This window comes from Anser anser (assembly GCF_964211835.1).
Source record: "Anser anser genome assembly, chromosome: 3".
Lineage (NCBI taxonomy): Eukaryota > Metazoa > Chordata > Aves > Anseriformes > Anatidae > Anser > Anser anser.
In genome coordinates this window covers 102,502,205-102,523,349 of record NC_139722.1, presented here as the reverse complement: position 1 = coordinate 102,523,349, position 21,145 = coordinate 102,502,205, and the positions used below count along the sequence as shown (strand labels likewise).

The 21,145-nt window shown below is 36.9% G+C and overlaps 1 protein-coding gene across 7 annotated transcripts in view; it reads left to right on the top strand.

Moving 5' to 3' along the window:
- Window positions 1–21,145, top strand: part of KCNK2 (potassium two pore domain channel subfamily K member 2) — a 161,955-nt gene that overhangs the window by 120,102 nt on the left and 20,708 nt on the right. For 3 of the 7 annotated variants that reach the window (XM_083832001.1, XM_083832000.1, XM_083832005.1), the window contains 4 exons: window positions 7,340–7,515; window positions 10,825–11,011; window positions 15,871–16,056; window positions 19,175–19,314. In XM_083832001.1, the coding sequence (XP_083688127.1) occupies window positions 7,340–7,515; window positions 10,825–11,011; window positions 15,871–16,056; window positions 19,175–19,314 (689 nt within the window). The remainder of the gene's footprint in view (window positions 1–7,339; window positions 7,516–10,824; window positions 11,012–15,870; window positions 16,057–19,174; window positions 19,315–21,145) is intronic. The other 4 variants (XM_083831999.1, XM_083832004.1, XM_083832002.1 and 1 more) reach the window with 3 other exon arrangements.

The following is a 21,145-nucleotide window of genomic DNA, read 5'->3' as shown; positions in this document are numbered from 1 at the left end:
AATCAGTGTGGGATTGCAGAATATCTGTGCTGAAAACTGGTGGCACAGAGCCAGTTCCACCAGAGAAACTGGATGGTCTCACCATGGGGAACAGCAATGCTCCTGGAGAGGCAGGGCAAGTGGTGGAGACTTTACATATTTTAGTTCTTCATTTATTGATGTATATTTGCTGTTGTCCTTAACTTGTACGTGTTTTTGCCATGCTACTTGTAGGAAACAAAAAGGAAAGTTATTAAAGAAAAGCTTCAAGCTCTAGGAAAAAAATGTATTTCAGACTTCCGTTAAAGTTAGTGGCAGAAACTTACTTATCTACTTATAATTTTGTCAGTACATCTAAAAATCCAGTTTTTGTTTTTCTGTGGATCACCTGTGTCAACGTATTTTATCAATACATTGATATTTCTGATGACTTTAGTGCAGAATGAGTGTCATTTTATCACATTTGCTGTGTCTACACTTGATAAGAAAATGTGGGTAGTAAAACTTCCACGGTATTGTGAACTATTAACTTTTTTCTTTAAAGTACATTATTATTTTTGCCAGTTGTGTTAGTCACATTATTCCCATGGAGCAATCTCACCTGAAGGAAAAGCAGACAACAACAAAAAAAACACAAGTGGGAATTTGGGCTTTTGGAGCTGATTCAATTTTACTCAAATAAGAATTAGAGGTAAAAAAGGTCCAAATTATAACACAGACTACAAAAAAAAAAAGAAGGAAAAAAAAGAATCAATTGGAAAAGGGACAAAAGTCTTTGGGCAAAGTGACAGCTGAATGAATAAGGAACCTGTACCGGGGGCAGAGCTATCTGAACTGATGTTTAAGCTTTTAAAAGGCTTTTAACAATTATTACCCAGTTCCTTCAGAAATTGCCTTAGCAACTGTATGTATTACTGAATATGGCAGCAGCTTCTGCGTTCATAACGCTGAGACTTTGCTTACAATGCTCCTTCGGCTCCCTAGCATAGCACTTTGACTCGAAAGAAACTTGCTTCCTTTGAATACTTATAGCCTGTTCTCAAGTTTTATTGATTTGATTACTGTTCCCACAGAAAGCAGATGAAAAGAAATCACCGAAAGGAGATTAGCTTCTGTTTTGTCAATTCTTGAATATTGCACATTTTTATTAATGTCAGTCTAGGTTTTCCTGTTCTTTTTCATAGTTTTAAAGGTAATGGAGATTCTTTTCCAATTTTTTTTTCCAGGCTTGAGCCAGAACATTAGAACCTTCAAAATGATAGATTGATATTGTTGTGACACAGAATCATGGACTAGTGCTAAAAGTCAAAATTTGTAGGTTGGAATCCAATAATACCAAAAGGAGAGCTGTGCTGAACGCTGATATTAAGGAAATAACAGTACCATGTGACAACATCCTTCCCAAATCACTGGCTATAGCTATTCAAAGAACAGGCTTCTAGGAGCTATAGTGACCAGTGAATAAATTTATGCCTAACTCATGTAAGATGGATTTGAGGTTTTATAACAGACCACAGTTTAAAACAGAAGTACCTGCACCTCTTTGTTATTGCACTGGGTGCTTCCTTCAGTGGGATCCAGATTGTGACTTCATCAACTATGTGCATACAAAAGTATTTCATTTTCAGTGTGGAAAATTAACTTGGAGGAGAGCTAGCTGCATGCTCCGAACAGAATCCACAGGCAACAGCTTGTGAGCAGTGGCTCTAAGACACAGTAACCTGTACGTGCATTTGTTGGAATTTATGTATGTATGTAACATAGAAACATCACGTTTTTATTCAAGTGTATTAATATCCCATTCAATCAAGCGTTCATACTTACAAGTAGTCTTTGTCTATATCCAGCCTTCAGATTACTTTGCACTGTGCTCTTGAATATGTGCGTGCATGTGTGCCTGTGTCCAGCACAAAGGAGAGGCCATAGCTGCACATATTCACAAACAGATATCTGGTCCACCTTGAACAAGTTCGGTGAAGGTTCTCAGATTTTAGATGCTAAACTTTCCTTAGTTTGGGGTCACTGTAGAGTCATTGCTTTGTCCTCATCCACAGATTCAGTGTGAATTAGGGACCTAAATGCTATGGAGGATTTTGGACTTTTTTGTGCTTCAGTTACCTGCTTATGAAAAGGGGGAACATCAATTTTCTAGCTACCTAAAGATGTTGTATATAAAGATATATACATGGGAGACTGAAAATTCTCTTACACAATACTTACCAAGGTCATAAAAAATGTGATATACATCTTTGTAAATATACACGTGTATGACATGGGCATACACCAGTGTATCATATTTTGGAGAGCAGGGCAGAGTTAGAAGGAAGAAAGGAAATAGGATCGGTGTAAAAATACAGTAGTTACCACACAGTGAACAAGAAGGTGCCAGTCTTAAATTTTCTGCAGTATATGGAGAGATTTCCACAGAGACAGTGTGGGTACTTGCAATACCTTCTTGTTTGAATATGCTCACATATGACCATTATTTCTGCTAAAAGATATACCTATCTATGAATAAGTGCACATCTTTGTCCTGGCACTGACACTCTGGCATATGTTTAGATGCTAATCTCTGGAGCCTGAATGGCACTCTAAACAGGGGGAAAATACAAAATAAAAAAAAAAAAACACAGCTACTAGAAATTCAACGAGGTACCTTTCATAAAGATTTCATCAGATAGCTCCTTAGATCCTGAAAAAAGCATCTTTTGATCTCTTAAAATCAATATGACATTCAGTATCAAAACACACATTCACCCTTTGAAAAGGGTAATCACTGTAATCGAGCCGCATAGTCCAGCTGGATGCAGACCTACGGCAATATCACCACCCGTTGCACGGGAGCCAGGCGCAGCCACCAGGCAGCTTAAGCTGAGGGCATGGCAGCCAGGTCGTCTGGATCTGCCCTCTTGGTTCAGCAGCAAGGAGCTCAGCATCTTCTCAGAGTCTGTACAGTCTTCTCAGTATCAGGTTTCTGTAGTCCGTGTTCATGTAATTAAGGATGTGCATGTTCACCATGGAGTTTGTCTTTCAGTATTAACCTGTTGCATGGATTGCCCATGTAGCCAACCTTATGGCTGAGAGGAGTTTCTCATATCTCAAAATATGTGACATTATTTCTGTATCATTCTCACTGTTTGCTACCTGGTGAATGATGTCTTGTGTAATCTGAGATGTCAAAAACAATGGGAAAATATTTACTTGCTTTTGAATATACATTTTCTTGTTTGGAAAGAAAATGTTTAAAACCTTCCCCAGACCTTTCAATCCCACTTGAGCTATTTGATACTAATGAAACATAAGTGGTGACACTTTTCCAGTCAATTTTGCAAGTAAAATGTAGTCCTAGAACTCCCAAAAGCACCTGTAATCTCTCACATAAGAAATGCTTAATTGCAGCCAGCTACTTTCAGTAGATGCCCTTCTTTGCCCAGGAATCCTCCATTAAGGTATATTCATTTGGAGTCTCTGTTCTTCTATCTCTGCATTGAAAATGGGGATCTAAAGGAGCTTTCTGAAAGAACGAGATCCCAGTGAACCAGAAAGCAAAAGGATCTTTTCTTTTGAAACCAATTGCCAGTCTTCCTTTTAATGAAGGCTTGAATGCAAAGACAGTCTGATTTCTAGACCTGAACAAAAGTGTCTCTTGTCGATTTGTGAGAGATATAAACTATTGTCTCTCACAGGAAAAAAATCTTCAAATACTTTCTGTTTTGCTCAAAACCAATAATGCCCTTGAAGTTAGCACAAAGTTACTAATTTCTACTCAATATTCCATCTGTTCCAGATAGAAAAGTTAGACATCTTTAGACATCTTCATCCTTGAAGTGTATCTAAAAAGAGAGGACACGAGGAAAAAAAAATATATCCCATCAAGTCTCTCTTGAGGTTCCCAAAAGCAATCCCTCATTTGAATCTTGGGGGCGGTAAGAGTTGTGGAGCTGAAACCATAGAATGTTATTTTGGTGAATGGAGCAATTAGTTGCAATGTATTTACTACGGACTTTTATTCTTTATTCACGTAGGCATTCGGCAAGCTCCTTTTAAAATGCATTTCTTGTCCACAGCTGCTTGTCAGAGACAACATATTCTAAACGCACAAAATCCCTTGGGTGTTAAAGGCATGCTAGGCATTTAGCAAGACATGAAAGGGATTCGGTGAAACTAGGAGGCAAATTGTGCTCCTGGTTATGGAAGGAAAGTGAGGGGGGGCATTGGGGAAGGGCAGCCTGCAAATGGTACTGACGTTACCTTGGGTGAAGCTGATCCCTTCTGCAAGATAAACTTCGTTCTGTGCTGCTCCTGCCCTGTGCAGGGAGGGGAGGTGCTGGGTACGTGGTGGCTGTCCCATGACCCAGTGCCTGAAGTGAAGATTTCCTTTGGTTTTACTCAGCAGCAGCATTCTGCTGATTTTCCTAAGAAAGGAATAATACTTTTTTTCTGAGACAAAGCCCTCAGGAATTACAACAACCGTATGAAATATAAATATGTTTCCTCTCCCATTACATAAATGATGGATTAGCTTTTTGCTGAAGAAACCGAGAGAGTAGGATGTAAGGACAATTTGTGTAACTCGTGAAGTAGGCTGCGGTGTGTGGCAGCAGACTGTTATGAAACATGACACTCCAGGAAATATGATTAATGTGTGATGGAAACCCCTTGGCGGATCAGTTCACTGAAGCACATGTCCTGTCATGACAGTGCCATGGCTTGTACTGTGTGTAGTGAGCATCTGGCCAGAGATAAACTGTACTGCCTGCTGGAGTGTTATTTTTTTCCAGCAATGTGTTTGTGAGTTTTTTTGAGGTATAACTAATAATACTAGACCTTCTTTATGTCGTTTATGGAAGAAAAGCATTTGTCGTTTTTCATCAAAAAACAACAATTTGCTTTTTGATGAAAAGCAGCAGTTTCAGGGTAGAAAAAAAAAGAGGCCCCATCCCTTTCTGAAGCAAAATATGCTTGTGATTTAGAGCAAGAATGCATAGAGCTGAATGTGAACTTCTTGTTCTCGTACCGATTAGCAGCAGATGAGAAGTATGCCACAGCAGCAATCATCTCTGTAATAGCTGTGGGATGCAAGGAAACTGCCAGTTTGCTTTATGAAGTAAAGTAAGAAAATTGCCTCCTTGGCTTGTGCTTCACTGGGCTGGTATTTTGTCACTATTACGCTATAACTTTTGTGGAGCTAGTGAATACAGTTCTTAAACCAAGAAAAGGAAGAGCTATTTCCAAATCCCCCAATATCAGTTTTATAAATCTGGTGTATCCAGACTCAGGTTCTGAATTGCATTAAGACCCTGCAGGAATTACACCCTGGCAGCTATTCAAGCTCCTGTTGCTGCATAAACAGAGATATTTATGAAAACAGAGTAGCTTGGATCTGTTTGTCTCTTTTTGGTTGGTGATGAGCTAATTTTATTTTAAAACTCAAGGGTCTTTCCTGCTTGGTGCATGAAGGCACAGAGTGAACTCAGTGGAGCTGAAATTTCCTGAGTTATAATAATCAGTAATTTTAGCTCTGGCTCCAAGTTAGGGAGGAATGCTAGGTTAGACTAAAGGCACTCTGACTTTATTCCACTTGACTGAGTCAGGCTCTTTTCATGCCTGATATTACTGCAGGGAAGATTTACAAAGGTGGAGGACTCCACAACTTGCAATTGATGATGTTTCCTGTAATTTTGACCCTTATATTTAATTTGAGAGGCTGTATTAGTTAGCATTTTGGGAAAATTTTAGTATCGACATCTTTTTTTCTCAGTTTTTTGTTTTTAACCTAACTAAACTCTATTGTAACGTTGCATTTATTGTTCTCTTGATTACTATTTCTAAACAGAGATTGAAGTAAAATATCTAGGAGTAAAATATATTCCAAATGTGTTTTATTTTTTGTTTAAGTTGAGTGAGGGGTAGGTCTCCTGTGTACTGAAAGAAAAAAGTTTTGACACAGCTTTGGTTTAGCTTACCTGCATAACAGAAGAATGAAAAATTAAGGTAATACAAATATATTTTATGAAGAAAATACATATTAAACCAATATGCTCAAAATAGTTAAAAAAAATCTTATAAATTGGTGAGATATTCATTAAAAGTGCTTTGCTTTGTAGAAGCTTGTGGTTGGTGTGCATGAATACTAAGCTATTTCAAAAAACAAAATATGAGCATGTTCTTGATAGAGCTGATAAATTTTGTCAGCTTTTTCAAAGGAAAATGGGATATTCATTGAATGTTTCATGTGTTTATATGAAAAGTATCTCTTATACACAATTTTAATATTAAAGATAAACTGAGAAACAAATGTCTCAATGACTTGCTAAAATATTTTGCTTTTTATTCAGAAGATATCTTTTCTACAACAATGCTAATTTCTTTAAAAGCTTTTGCTTAATTTCTCCATGTAAAATAATCCCATTTTTCTGAAAAGTTCTCCCTCTGGCCTCCTTCAAAGTGCACATTGTTGTGCTGAAAAGTGAAATATCAAAAATACTGATGTGTTATTACTACTGCCCTGCTGCTCCCCCAAAACTTCAGTGGTGCTTTGGAGAAAAAAAAAAAAAAGAATTAAAATGAGGACTGATGCTCATGAAACAGCGCGACCTTGAACATATCATTTAAACATCAATCCTGGAGATACACTTGAGGGCATTTCAAAGATAGTGGTGTCTAAGGTCTTCATATTTTGGGATTTCTATTTAAAGTAAAACAGCAGCAATGGAGGTATCATGGGCATATCAAGGGTGTTTTTTCACAAGTCAGTGAAAATTATTTCACTTCTCAAATGGAGGAGAGCCCTGAGCTGTAAACTGTCTCTCGAAGCTCTGTTCGCAACAGTGAAAGAACCTGAGGCTTTAATAATGAGTGTAAGCACTTCCATTGAATTTAGAGGTTCCTATTTTGCTCATCCAAATGGTTTCTTTCAGGCTGCTTTGCTCTGAAGCACAGCGCACCCAAAAATTGTATCTCGTTTTAGAGTAATGCAGTCTGGAAATTACAAGTCCAGTAATAGATGTTTCCAGAAAACAGAGGCTAAAACACAAGTTAACCAATTCGTATTAACTACATGTGTTAAATGTGGAAAGTTGTAATTTATAAGGGTATATGTGTATATATAAAAACATATGATTTATTTCTCTAATGAAAGTTTTTCTTCTCCATACTATGTATACAATATTAAAAAAAAAAAAGCACAACACTTTAGTTTAGTTCAAAGAGGATTATACAACACATTTTTTTGATTTTTCCACAATGTTTACTGTATCACATGGTTAACCTAGTAGGACCTGTTTGCAACTGTTCTGTTCCTACAGTCCTTTTAAAATGTATAGTGTAATATATGTAATTTCTTTTTAAACATCTCAAGTTGTTTGTAATTTAGGCTTTGGAAACATCTCCCCACGCACACAAGGTGGAAAGATATTCTGTATCATCTATGCCTTACTGGGAATTCCTCTCTTTGGTTTTCTCTTGGCTGGTGTTGGAGATCAACTAGGGACAATCTTTGGAAAAGGAATTGCCAAAGTAGAAGATACCTTCGTTGTGAGTATGATGGCTGCTTGCTGTTCTAAATATAACAAGCGTAACACACAGGGTATAGCTCATCCTTGTAACCAGATGTCTAGCAAAAGGTACGGAGAACATTGCGGAGTCTGTACATGTTGAACATTGTTAATTGAGAATTGGATGCGGTCCAACATTTTCTACAATAATGATGACTGGGAATAACAAGATCCAAAACCTCTTATTTTTTTGTTTTGCCCTTAAAGTACTCTTAAGCTTACTGTGGCGTTTACATTTAAAGACTATAATACAAACTGTGGTAGGAAATCACCAGCATGGTGAGATGGAGGAGTGGAGCTGTAGGGTAATGCATGGAAATTATTGCTGCTCTGGGTTGATTCACAGATCTTTGGTGTCAGTCTAAAATCACAGCTCTTAAAAATCTGTACACAGACATCAGCAAACCTGAGGAAACGTCAAAGCCTGTGGACACTTATGTTTCCAGATTTATGGGGCTGTAGGCGACTAACGCTTTGGGCACTCAAGGGAGCAGGACAGACAAAATGGTACAGAGCATGCTTCCCAACACTGGACTCCTGTTTGAGGAGACTTTGGTCTCCTCACTGAGCTGCAGGATGTTCTACAGTTTAAGGTATTTTCAGCTTCTGCTGAACCATGTAGCACAGCCTTTTGAGATTCATGTTCTTCATTTTGTTTGACCCATGGATCTTTAATTAGTCCACACAGAGTGGCACAACTTAAGTGGATGAAGGGACCCAACAAGAGACTATACAAGCTTGTGCAGATATTGATAAAGTTAATAATGTGCAGATATTGATAAAGATAACCAAGTGCCTTAAATTATAGCAGAGGAACTTAATTGCTTAACTTAAAGTCTGCTTCACACACGATACTTTGAGTTCAGAATCAGAAAATTTTAGCAAGGTCATACTTTCTTATTACAGTTATTAAAAATATATTTACTGATATTTTTGTTGCCTAGAATAAATGACACAATAAAATATAAGAAAATGGAATAAATACTTTATCAACCTTTAATAAAATACTAGAGGCCTAGCTATTACTATACTATGTTCAAAACATTTATGAAATACTGTCTGTCATTTGATGTGTAGAATATGTCATATCTAGTGAATACATAGCAAGTACCATGGCTTTGTAGCTGTTTGCATCAAAACAGCAAGTTTTGGAAGGACTCTTTTTTCTTGATGCAAGGCAAACTGGGGCTGTGCTGAAATAGTCATTTACAGTATGTAAACACAAGCTTGAAAGCCATTGTTAGGAAAAAGCATAGCTTTTTTGTGTGTTTGCCTTTTTTTCTTCCTTGTTTTCTTTTTTTCAGTTCCAGATATCAGTTCCAGTCCTGATTAGTTACTGGTGAATAACATTAATTTCCACTGAGATTTGGCTAAAAAGGGCATGAACATTCCATGAGAACACGTTTTATTTTTATCCTTTCTGCTTTTCTGTTGTAACTGAATTTTAGTTTTTGCATAAAAATACAAAATACGAGACCAATTTGTTTGTGTCTCTTAGGCTATTCCGCTCAGAGGAATAATGGGTCCTTTTTTTTTTTTTCCACCGTAGCACAAAAAGCAGCAACTTGCCTCCTTTTGGCAATCTCTGAATTAAAACACTGATCTGTATGTTGCAGTCTGGAACACTCCTTCATTCATTCTTCAAAAGAAGAACAAGGAGACACTGATGGGTCAGAACAGGGAATTTCATGTTGCCATAATCTGACCAGCTACTAGGATTTGGGTTACAAAAGCTAGACTTTGGTCCTGCTGACCGAAAACATATTTTACATTGGCGCTGAACATAAATACAAGAAACCATGCATCATGAATAGTCTGATTTCATTTTGGTCAGCTTTTTTGAAAGTTTACAGTTTTACGCAGTCCCTAATTTCCCTTAATTTAAAGCAATATGCTCTGGATGGATGGAAGACTCTTTGGAAAACTGTACTGAGAGGAAAATTGTCAAATTTGCAGGGCATGTCAAACATGACTTTGGAATGGTCTGTTTTAGCTTTGGTACAATTAAAAAAAATCATTAATAGTTTACGCAACAGACAAAAGACTTTTCTCATTAAATCTACAGATTATCTCAGGCTGAGGAGAGCTAAAAGTTGGAGGACAAAATTAGAATTCAAAGTGATCTTGAAGATTTTGAAAGGCAGCATGAATATATAAGATACAGTTCAAAAAGGACAAATTCAAAAGATATTATTAAAGAATAATGAAATATTCAATTACATGTCAAGAAACAGTTGTCCAGGTGCAGTTTTGTAGCAAAGTTCTGAGGGCTCTAGGGGCTCTTCAGCTAGCACTGGAGAGTGTTATACTGTTGTGAAAAAGCATAGGTCACTGTTAAAGGTTTAAATAGGAGTGTAAATAAATAAACAGATTGGATGAAAGGATCCTTTTTTATGCTCTGTTTTGCTGTAGTATGTCTCACTTTTTTGTCCAGTTTTGAGCACCACATCTAAAGAAATGTGTGTATTGGCTGGATGGAGGCAAGGGACAGCAACGAGAATTGAGTGGGTGAAGTTAGACTTGAAGAAATGCATTTATTTGGACTAAAGAATATATGACAGAGAAGACACCTGTAAAAGCTTGCTGGAAAGGGTAAAGTAGCAGCTGGTCTGCCCTGGATGAGACCATAAGTAGTAGACTTAAATTGAAGCAAATGAGATGCAGGGTAAGCATTGGGAAAACTTTCTACTGAAAAGTTAACCTTGTTTGCATTGCCTCACGTGTCTTGTATGCAGTGGCTTAAGTGTGGTTATTTTCAGTTTTGACTAAGGTATGGAAGAGAAGATCTCTTCATGTCCCCTCTATTTCTATTTCAACTCTGTTTTCTATGCTTTTGTTTAGTCATCCATTTCATTAAAGAGAGAAATATATGGTAAAATTCACCATTTTTATTTAGTTAGTTGTGGATGCAAAAAAAAAAAAAAAAAACAGATACCAGGTGCGAGCACTACTTGAAGCTCACTCAAATTTTGTCCTCACTCAAGCTGTAGCAGATCAGCTGTTAATATTAATGAATGTTACACGTGCCATCCACCCAGACCACAAAGCTGACCACAAAGAAGAGTCCAGTGCTGCTTTGTGTTTTCTGCCACCAAATGTCTCCTAGGATAGTCATATTTGCTTTGAAAACCCTTTCACAATAAAACAATGCTTTGATTTTTCCTGTCTGAGAACTATAAAGTCCTCTTGAGCAATGAGGTGCTCATTGTAGGTGATAGATGCTTATATATAGTGGCACAGTTTTATTAACAATGGGTTTCCTCTCTTTCCCCTTCCCTTTCTTCCATAGAAATGGAATGTGAGTCAGACAAAGATTCGCATAATTTCAACAATAATATTCATACTGTTTGGCTGCGTGCTGTTTGTTGCTCTTCCTGCAGTTATATTCAAGCACATAGAAGGCTGGAGCACACTAGATGCAATTTACTTTGTGGTTATCACTTTAACTACCATTGGATTTGGTGACTATGTTGCAGGTAAGATTTTTCTCACTGCTCTTTATCTCATGATATTTTGCACAGTGATAAATGTTCTGCCTTTTTATATTTCTTTTGGGGAGAACAGGTGAGCACTGACCCAACTCTGGTGGTGGTGGCAGGGGTGGTTTTACCTTTCTCACCCAGTTTTACCTTTCGTCATTCTTGTGTCAAGCCCTGTGAGACTGCCACCTTGGATCATGTGGCTGACTACATTCAGGAGGTGGGACGATGAAACAGTCTCCCTCTGACTACATATGCTTCTTTTTTTTCCTCTGTTTTATTGTTAAAAAGATGTTTTACCTGATTTTAGATAATTTTTTGGCTTTACAGATTGAGAGAAGTACCAGAATAATTACAGTATTTTAGTCTGCTGAGTATTTTTACTTTAACTGGAGTCCTTTAGTGTCTCATTTTGCTCAGTTATATATGCAACTTAGTTTTTGTGTGCATATTTTGCTTTCAAAGTGTTGATCCAGATTTCTTCTTCTGCCACTGAAATTCTGTTGTTCTTGTATCTTTCTGTACTTTTGTTTGCTCTGTGTGTATTTGCCCATGTGTGTTTTACAATATAAGAAGGTGTAGCACAGCTTATAGATGACATGACCAACACCTGGTTCTACTAATCTAGACTGGATTAGTTACAAATGAATAAGACAAGCTCAACTTGAAAAAAATAAAAATAATAATAAAAAAGAGTGTGCCTGTTATCTACACTATTTTTTATTTCTTGAAAAGGTGAAAGATCTCTTCTCAGAATAGGACTAAGTATATGCTGTCTGTATTGAAGGTGCATTGATCTGAGCCAGTGAGGTCGTGAGGTTAGCATTACAAATTCAGAGTTTCATGTTGCGAGTCCAAGACTTGCTTTCCTCAGCCAGATTGTTCTTATTTTGATTTTGTCTTCAAGAATTTGTGGTTCTGAACAGATTCTGACTAGCACCAAATCAAAAATTTATGCTATTTCAAAGCCAAGAGTCTGGGTGCTTTAGACTTTCTTTCCTTTGGTGTATGTGTGTGGCAGGGCATAAAAATAACAATGTATAAAGGCCTGGTTATATTTGCCGTAAGAAATCACATGAAATGGCCCACTTTACTCTAACTGGAACACTGAGTACATTCATCATTACTCTCATTATAAAATTTCTGCAGATTTTCTATTTGTAGACCACTTGATATTGTAATTTGTTCCTACGTGATGTCTGGTTTTTAATTTTACCAGGAAACACTTTCCCTTTCTACAGAATGTTCTTGAACTATGTTGATCTATACCTTGTGGCCTTTTATGGTCTTTATGCATATTTTTAAGTTCTGCTTTAATGGCAATATCAAAATGTTATGAATATTTTCTATTTACTTTTAGAGCAACAGGCAAGACACTCCTACTCATTCTGTAATATGTTATTGACTTAGAGTTTCAGTGTGTAGGAATTGAACTCATACTTGCAGTGAAGACTCTTAAGAGAATAGGTTTAGACTATCTCTGTCTTCTCTATGAAGCTAATGTGGCCACTAGATTGTTTTTTGTCAGAGATGAAGTTGACAATAAGCTCGTTCATTGTTATCTTCTTTGTGTGGACTGACATACTCAGTTGACAGCAGATGACTAGATGACTGACTTGTGCAGTTGACACGCAGGAGAGAAGGGATGCCATCCAGAGGGACCTTGACAGGCTTGAGAGATGGGCCTGTGCAAATCTCATGAAGTTTAACAAGGTTGAGTACAAGGTCCTGCACCTGGGTCAGGGCAATCCCAAGCATGAATACAGGCTGGGAGATGAGTGGATCGAGAGCAATCCCAAGGAGAAGGACTTGGGGGTGTTGGTGGATGGAAAAACTCAACATGAGCTGGCAATGTGCACTTGCAGAAAGGCAGCCATATCCTGGGGTGCATCAAAAGAAGCATGGCCAGCAGGCCAAGGGAAGTGATTCTCCCCCTCTACTCCTCACCTGGAGTACAGCATTCAGCTCTGGGGTCCCCAGCATAAGAAGGATAGGGGCCTGTTGGAGAGAGTCCAGAGGAGGGTCATGAGGAAGATCAGAGGGCTGGAGCACCTCTCCTACGACAGGCTGAGATTGTTGGAGTTGATAGTCTAGAGAAGAAAAGGCTCCATAGAAACCTTACAGTGGTCTTCCACTACCTAAAGGGGGTCTATGGAAAAGATAGGGAGAGTCTTTCTGAGGGAATATGTAGTGATAGGACAAGGGGTAACAGTTTTAAAGTTAAAGAGGGTAGATTTAGATATAAGGAAGAAATTCCATCATATTAAGCTATTTTAAAAGGAAAACTGACACTGCAAATTATCAGTCTAGCTGATAACATTTGTCTTAAGGGCTAGGTTTCCTTATTAATTTTGAGAAAGCATGCAGAATATTTTGCAAGCTACCAAATTAGTAAGCTGTCTTTATGATTTTTTGTTTGCTTGTGGTGTTTTTTTTAGGTAAGCCATAACCACCTTGTAGACATTAAATACCATTGGTGTTTTGTTGTAGATCTTATCTAGAACACACTCACCCAAAAGTTTAAAAGCTGAATGCCAGAAAATGAGATGAAGCAAATAGGGATAAGGCATGTAATGGTGTAAATGGCTATAGGGGAGGTTGTCATGATGGAACATAAGTATTTCATCTGGCAGAAGCATCTGACATACATCATTGTGGATCTAGAGCGTGACATTTCTTGGTTCTGATTTGTCATGGTGAGTTGTGCATCAGGCAGAACGCTACTTCAGTCCAGTTATAAGTGCCTAGGTGACCAGCCACTTGAGGAAAAAAACAGACTGACATTAACTTAGTCCTTTTTTCTGATTTTTTTGGCTGGGAAGGAATGTTCCTTAAATAATATTTAGTGTAAATTGCCTTCTACCACTCAGAAGAATAGTCAAAACTAAAACAGAGTGGTGGGCAGTGTCATTTCAATTTGCAATTATAATGGAGTGGACTTCTAGAACAACAACAAAAAAGGCAATTCTTTTAGCACATTGGAGCTCCATGGGATATTTCATAATTATGTGTAAATTTTGTTTCATAAAGTTCCCTCAAACAAAACAAAATTCCTAACTATTTGAAAACTTCCAAATATTCTGGTAATTATCTTATTATCTTTCTGGGAACTGTCATCCCAGTGGAAAAAACAAGTCTGAAGGTCCTGGATAGTAATGTCATGGCTGTGATAATGTGTATCAGGGTTAAGAGAAACATTTCTTACAGTATTTCTCTTTTCACTAACATGGAATTGGCTGCTGCCTGGCACCACTGGATTTGAAAGCTGAAGAGAAGCCTTGGAGAACTTTTAGGAAGTAAAGGAGAGTGTTTCCAAATAGCTGTACCAGAAGGGAACCAACAGGAGAACATGAGATTACGGAATGTAATGGTATTAAAGGTTGTAGGGCTGGCTGTTACAATAGAAATACTTGTTCTCCAGATTTTTTTCTACAAATTTCTTCTCATTTCTACTGGAGAACATGCATTCAGTTTCCAGGAACCACAAGGCCAAAACATTCCCTTTTGTACTGAGAATCTAAGTTGCCATTTGGAGCCTATGGAAATTTTAGCTGCAGTTTCAACTAGCAAGAGAAGTCCTAAGGTAGATGTAAAAGGCTGATCATTCAGGGTGTGTGCAAGGAGAGAAAAGGTGAACAGTTTTTGTATTGCATGTTCAAGAAAATACATGGATAGTATTTCAAAAAAAAAAATCAACCTTTTTCTGTCTTGGAAAATGGATTTTTTTTCTTTTTAATTGGGGTTGGGGGTGAAGGGTGGGGTTGATTTTTTTGATGGGGAGATTGAGTTTTTAATGTATTTTTATTCTTTTTTTAAGAGTTTTTTTATAACTGAAGAAGGTTTACCATAGTAGCTTTTCACACGTGCAAATACACACACACAAAGGAAGTAAGAAACTGTCTCTTGAAAATCATGCCATACTGATTCGAACATAGCTTATCTTGTTTTCAAGGGAGACCATGAATAATACTAGAGAAGAAAAAACAATCAAACTATTATTATAAATAATCCAAAAGAGGAAAGTTAGAGGACTTTTCATGTCATGTCATTTTTAGTGTAATGAAAGATAATGTTGGCTACCAATGTTAGCAATGAGATCAAAATATATGTAACATGACAATGCATTGTTCATATGTGCAGATAAATCCTTAAATATTTCTGGAGGAGATAGTCTAGCAGCTATCAAATACAAAGTAGATTAGATGCCCAGAACTTGACAATTACGTGAAGGTCAGAAATATTAATACCACATCAGTAGTCTGTTTCACAGGCATAATGAATAAGGTTATGCTGCAATCAGTCCAATTTAACTAATCACAGAGTTTTGTGAGTCTTCAATTTTAAAATGTTTTCTAAGGTGTTCTTTCTTTTTTTCTTTTGATCTGTGATTTTAGCTCATAGCTTCTTTACTGTTTTGGGCTGTAATTGAATTAGGTTTATTGCCATTTTAATATATATATGTATATGGGTCTGCACTGAATTACTTGGAGGGAGAACTAATTTGTAGAGTACTGTCAGATTTTTAGTCTCATTTAACATCACCAACCTGAAACACCTTACCTACTGGTCATAGCAGTCCCAATGATCTGTGCTCTCTCCTGCTGGCATTGTTTTTTTTGGCATTCAGAAGTGCTCTTTGTCACCTCAGGACTTCATATCTTTTATAAGGGCTATAAGGTGTGAACCATGTAGGCTGTTTTAAGCTTAAGTCAGCGTGCAGTGTTTCACTCAATTTCTGTATAGGACAGTGTGGAAAGGGTGTTTATAGCCGTGCCCTGTATTCTGAAGTAGCTCTCCATTTTCCACTGAGTGGTATCAAGTAACTTGTATAGCCAACATTATATTCTTTCTTGCAGATGGTGCAAATGTTGTCTTGTCCCCAGCATGCCGCTTCTCCAGGTCTCTGCATAAGCTAGCCTTACTCTGTCCCTTTTTGCAGTTCTTCGAGGTAATTCCTTTCAAGGTGCAGGGCCAAACCTCCATGTTTCTTTGGAATGGGACAAACGAAGTTTCTGGATTATGCCAGTTGCCCATGGTGCCAGGTTCGTCTTGACTGATGGACAAGCTACTGATTGAGGGATGGCTACTTGTTAACCTTTGATTTAAGTTGTGCTTAAATTTAATCACTTTTTTATGCTCAGAATTTGTACTGTTAATAAAAAATAATAAAGACCATTCCTGGTCTGAAGGGCCAACTTTGGAATAACACAGAAGTTTATGCTAATATGGAATTAAGATACTCAACATCAATATTGTCTTTCATTCTTTATATTATAGTTTTGAAGCAAAAACATGAACAAAAAGATACTTTAGAGAGAGAGATTTCTAGATTTAGAGATTTTAGAATATTTGTGTTTGTCTGCTATGAAAGGACAGAGAAAAGAGTGGCAACAATAGAGAATACCGTTTACTTAATTTATGTAATATAATTGTTATATGTAAATTTAAGCCTGATCACGTACTGGATAAACAGAATCCGTCCTAATGTACAATTGAAATCTTGTTGAATGCCATCCTTCACTAAAACATAGAACTTTTTACCTCAGAAAGGAAAGGTGCTTGGGCCATAAAAAAAAATCTATGCCTTCCATGGAAAATCCTAAATCATTTAAAAGTTGTTTGGCAGTAAAAATGGTGGCAGCAGCAATGCAAAGTCTGTGATGAAGATGAATGAGAAAGCTCTTTGATTTCTCGTTGATTTCTAGGGAGTTTGGAATCAAATCTGTACCACAAAACATCTCAGCAATAAACTGAGGCTGCTCTTTGTAAAGATAAAGGCAGTGAAAATTCTAGTTAGAGCTGGTGCATGCCAGTTGACCAAATCTCTGGGAAGGTAGATATATATCTTTGTTTGTTAATGCTATTTCAGGTAAAGTTCAAACAAAGTTGGACAAAAGTTTTTGTCCCTTGGCCCACAAAACTAATTTTGCCAAACATTAAAATTCAACTTGCTTCTCAGCATTTTGCTTCCGAAGGCATTATGTAAAATCTGCTTTGCAAAAGACAGATGATAGCATTACTAAAAGTGGTGCTATGAAAAATTCATGCAAATCTATCATGTTGATACACTTTTTACAGTGTTACTGGTAAATTCATTAGATTAATTATCTCACACTTCAGTACAAATATATTTACGTGTACATACACAAATATATTTGTACACATTTATGTAAATTGCAATTCAGTAGTAAATGAATTTCATTTACTGTGAACTCAGTACAGTTGATTTTGATTGTTTTCCTATTTATGATATTGTGTTACTCTATGACACTTGAACATTTCTGCTGAATTCCTCCAATAGTTACAAAAGATAATACTTATCTCAGGACAAATATCCTTAAGTATATCTCTTTTTTCCCTGGTCTTCCATTAAATCAAGACCTCACCAGGAGTCTCTGAAATTCATAGATTCAAGAGCTGATAAAGACTTCAGCTGTCAAGCCTTTCTAGAGGGTTTTGACTGTCCCTTGCAAACTTTGGGAAAGCTGAACTCCTTTGGGCATGGCTAGATGGAGCCATCTCCTGGCCAGACAGCAGAGAAAACTTTTAATTGAATATTAAGACCTGATCTGGTAATTAACCTTGCTGTAAACAAATTACATATACATGATGAAGGAATTGCTGCCTGCAGACTGATATATTTGGGTTCCAGTTCCCATTTATAAACTTTACACACTGGAAATTAGAAATCTGGCAAGTGGATACCTTACATTGTATGTCTTTGTGCATTGTATGAACATATGAAGAGTGTGAACCAAGGAGTGTGGTTCGTTGCTGACTCCTGATAGAGCTAAGGCATGGTGGTAATCCACCACTTTTTTGAATGATAGCAGGGACATGTCATCTGGATATCCTCTTTTACTGCATTGACGCAAGGTGGATGTTAACATATTTCTCTATTTTGTTTGTCCTGGCGTGTGACAAACTCAACCTTTTGGGTGAATGGCTGTCTTCTGTTCTGTTCTGATAAAGCCCTGTCTTGTACCATATTTGTGACTGTACAAGTGTTGAAGTATCCATTTTTGCAATATGGATTTCATCTCTTAGGCAGTTGAATAAACCACTACAGCTCAACAATTTTTATTTATGAAAGGGCTTATTGACATGAGAAAAACAATTTCCATCTATGAGGAATCCCACACTAAGATACTAGTCAGTAAAATTCTTTGTTTGCATGTAATCTGCATGGTGATTAGATAATAAGAGCTAGGAAAAACATTGCCCTTCATGAAAGGGGGTGAAGAGCATTTTCATTTGGCTGTTTCAGTGGGCAGACATGCAAATTTCTGTTTACAGCAACCCAGATAAAGAGTATTCTTTTATTTGTCATAGTTTAGCTGATCTGCAAGTTGTAGACTTGTTTTATTGTACTACAAGATGTGAAATATGAGTTACTTTGTTTTGTCTGAGAGATCTGGATAAACATAACTTCATTTTAATTTTATTTTTATTTTGGGGGGAGGGTGGGGGGATAGGATAAAGCATCTGTTCTTTATAGTTGTATTGGACCTAAAAGTTCCATTACAGACATCTCTGAAACTTATCCTTTTTTACTTCAACACTTGGAAAGAAGAAAGTATCTGGTTCTTATGGCAGTGGGATTCAAAAAAGCTGCCTTCAGCTGCCACGTACTTCATCCTTTTTTTTTTTTTTTTTTTTGAGTATGATCAGCTCAGCTCAAGTCTCTGTAGCCTGGTTTCCTCTTCAGTAAAAAGGAGATGGCAATGTTTGACTGCCCAACAGGGACATTTGTTAATGCAGGTACTATTCTTCTCTACTAGGGTTAAAGGATTCATGTAATTCAGATGTGCTTCTAAGTCCTTGCAAAATCAGATTTCTCAGCATAAAACATATTCCAGAACAACACTTAAAATTTCGTACAGCATGTGTATTTGGAGCAGGTGGGAAGTCCTTCTGTTCAAGCTGTCTTCAACAACATTAAGTGTCCTCCACCTTAAGTGATGGTATCTCAAAAGCTGAATAAGTTTGTCAGTGTTCATTTTAAATATTGTGAAAGATTAGGAACTATTGTGTACATTTTCATACTATTGCTGATCTGCTTTTTATTTTTTTTCATTTTTAGAAAAAGAATTAACTTTAAAATAGTATTGCACCTATAACAATTAAGTGTGCTTTATTTTTAACTTCATTGTTTTTCAGGGGGATCAGATATTGAGTACCTAGATTTTTATAAGCCAGTGGTGTGGTTCTGGATCCTTGTTGGGCTTGCTTACTTTGCAGCTGTCCTCAGCATGATTGGAGACTGGCTAAGAGTCATATCAAAAAAGACAAAGGAAGAGGTAAGAACATTTTGAAAGGAGAAGAAATACTGTTTTTTAAAAACTTTGATTAGCAGTCAGGTGAACTTACAAACCCTTTTACTCTTAGGGAATGGGACAAAGCTGTCCGTATATTAAATATATGCTTCAGCTCAAATGGAACTGTAGCAGTCTAGTCCAACATACAGTGAATTTTACGTGGCTGCATATAAATTTATGTAAACTGTATTGTTGAATGGTGTATACACAATTGTGACTGAGTGGAAAAATTTCTCTGAAAGAATTACTCTAGATGGTAGAATAAAGTCGGTGATTTTTGAGGCAAAAAAATCATTCTGCTTTCATTGTTTCTGTATGGGATGCAGATATGTAAAATTAAAAAAAAAATCACTAAATAGTTATATTCAAGATACCTTTCATCGTTTTACAGCACTAAGAGAATAAATGTTTCCTATTATGTAGGGTATTGAAATGAATTATTTAAATAGGTCTGGGTGTATTTTACTATAATTATCTTCAGCTGCATGCATAGCTATTTATAGTCAGGTGCATTGTTTTCAGTTAAAATATATTCTTATTTGTAAATGTGTATTTATCATTTCAATGATACAATATTTTATTTTAAATCTTTATTTACTTTACTTTTAAGTGACAAAACTTATTTTTGTCACTTTAACAAAATGTTCTGGCTTCTAAAAATGTTAGAGGATAAATAAAAAATTCCTTTGACAATTAGCACAGTTCAACTTTCACTAGAAGTTTCAGAAAGAAATTGATTTTGTTTTAAGCAATGTATTATTTCCCTCTAATTTTACTTCAATTCCTCTGCACATATCAGTTCATATGTGTTATTTAAACAGAAAAAAATCTTGTTTTTGGATGAGATGAATATGCTGGTTATTGTGCAATGGCCTGCTACTTATGTTTCTTTAAATTGTCTCTGTAGCTGTAGGGCATGGCATCAATGTCTAGATGTAATCTTGACATTGCTTGAGTTCCCAAAGTCCTTACTATAAAGGGTAGTTTACACCCATCCATCTTGACTCGTTACAGTCTCCTTGGGTCACTCAGGGCCACTGCCTCTTCCTGACCAAAGGGCAGTGGTGATAGTGAGAGCAGGCAAGAGGGTGTGAGCTGGGCACTCGGGCAGGATTACTAAGCCCATTTTGTGAGCTCTGTAGCCTTTTTGCACTGCTCTTGCTACGCTTAGAGCTCTTACACCTAGTGACAGCATTGTGGCAGGCCTGTTCTAAGGAAATTTTTTTCTAAGAATTTCATAAACACTTATTGCAATAAAAGAATCAGCAGCTAACTAATGAGACAATGTAGCTCCAAAGCAGAGGAGCTACTTATTTGATCAAATTTATTTAAAGATTATGAGAACTCATCTTTTGCCTCTGCTCTGCAAATTTTAAATTATATTTATAGTTTGGTTTACACAACTAGCTTTTCTAGTGTCCCTCACAAATATGGAGCAGGACATATCGCACAAGTGTTCTCACTTCCAGGTTCAACATTTTTGCAGGATCACTATCTTGTGTTCTGGAAGAGCATTGAGGGCATCTTTATCAGTCAACCTGCATGATCTCCACTGTCTGTAGGGAAACCAGCAGATCACTTCAAATGGTGTTAGCCTGTATTGTTTTTGTGTATTATTTTGAACTTAAGAATTAGGTCCATCTAGCCCATTACTTCATCTGCACTGGGAAAAAGTAAGAGTTGGACAAGTACGTGTGGTGTTTGCCTGTTGTCTAACTGTTCACAACCTGGGTCAATTCCTAAACTGCATTTAGTTTCTAGATTCCTGAATAAAAGTGGTATTATGACTAAGGCACTATGACCTGGGACTATG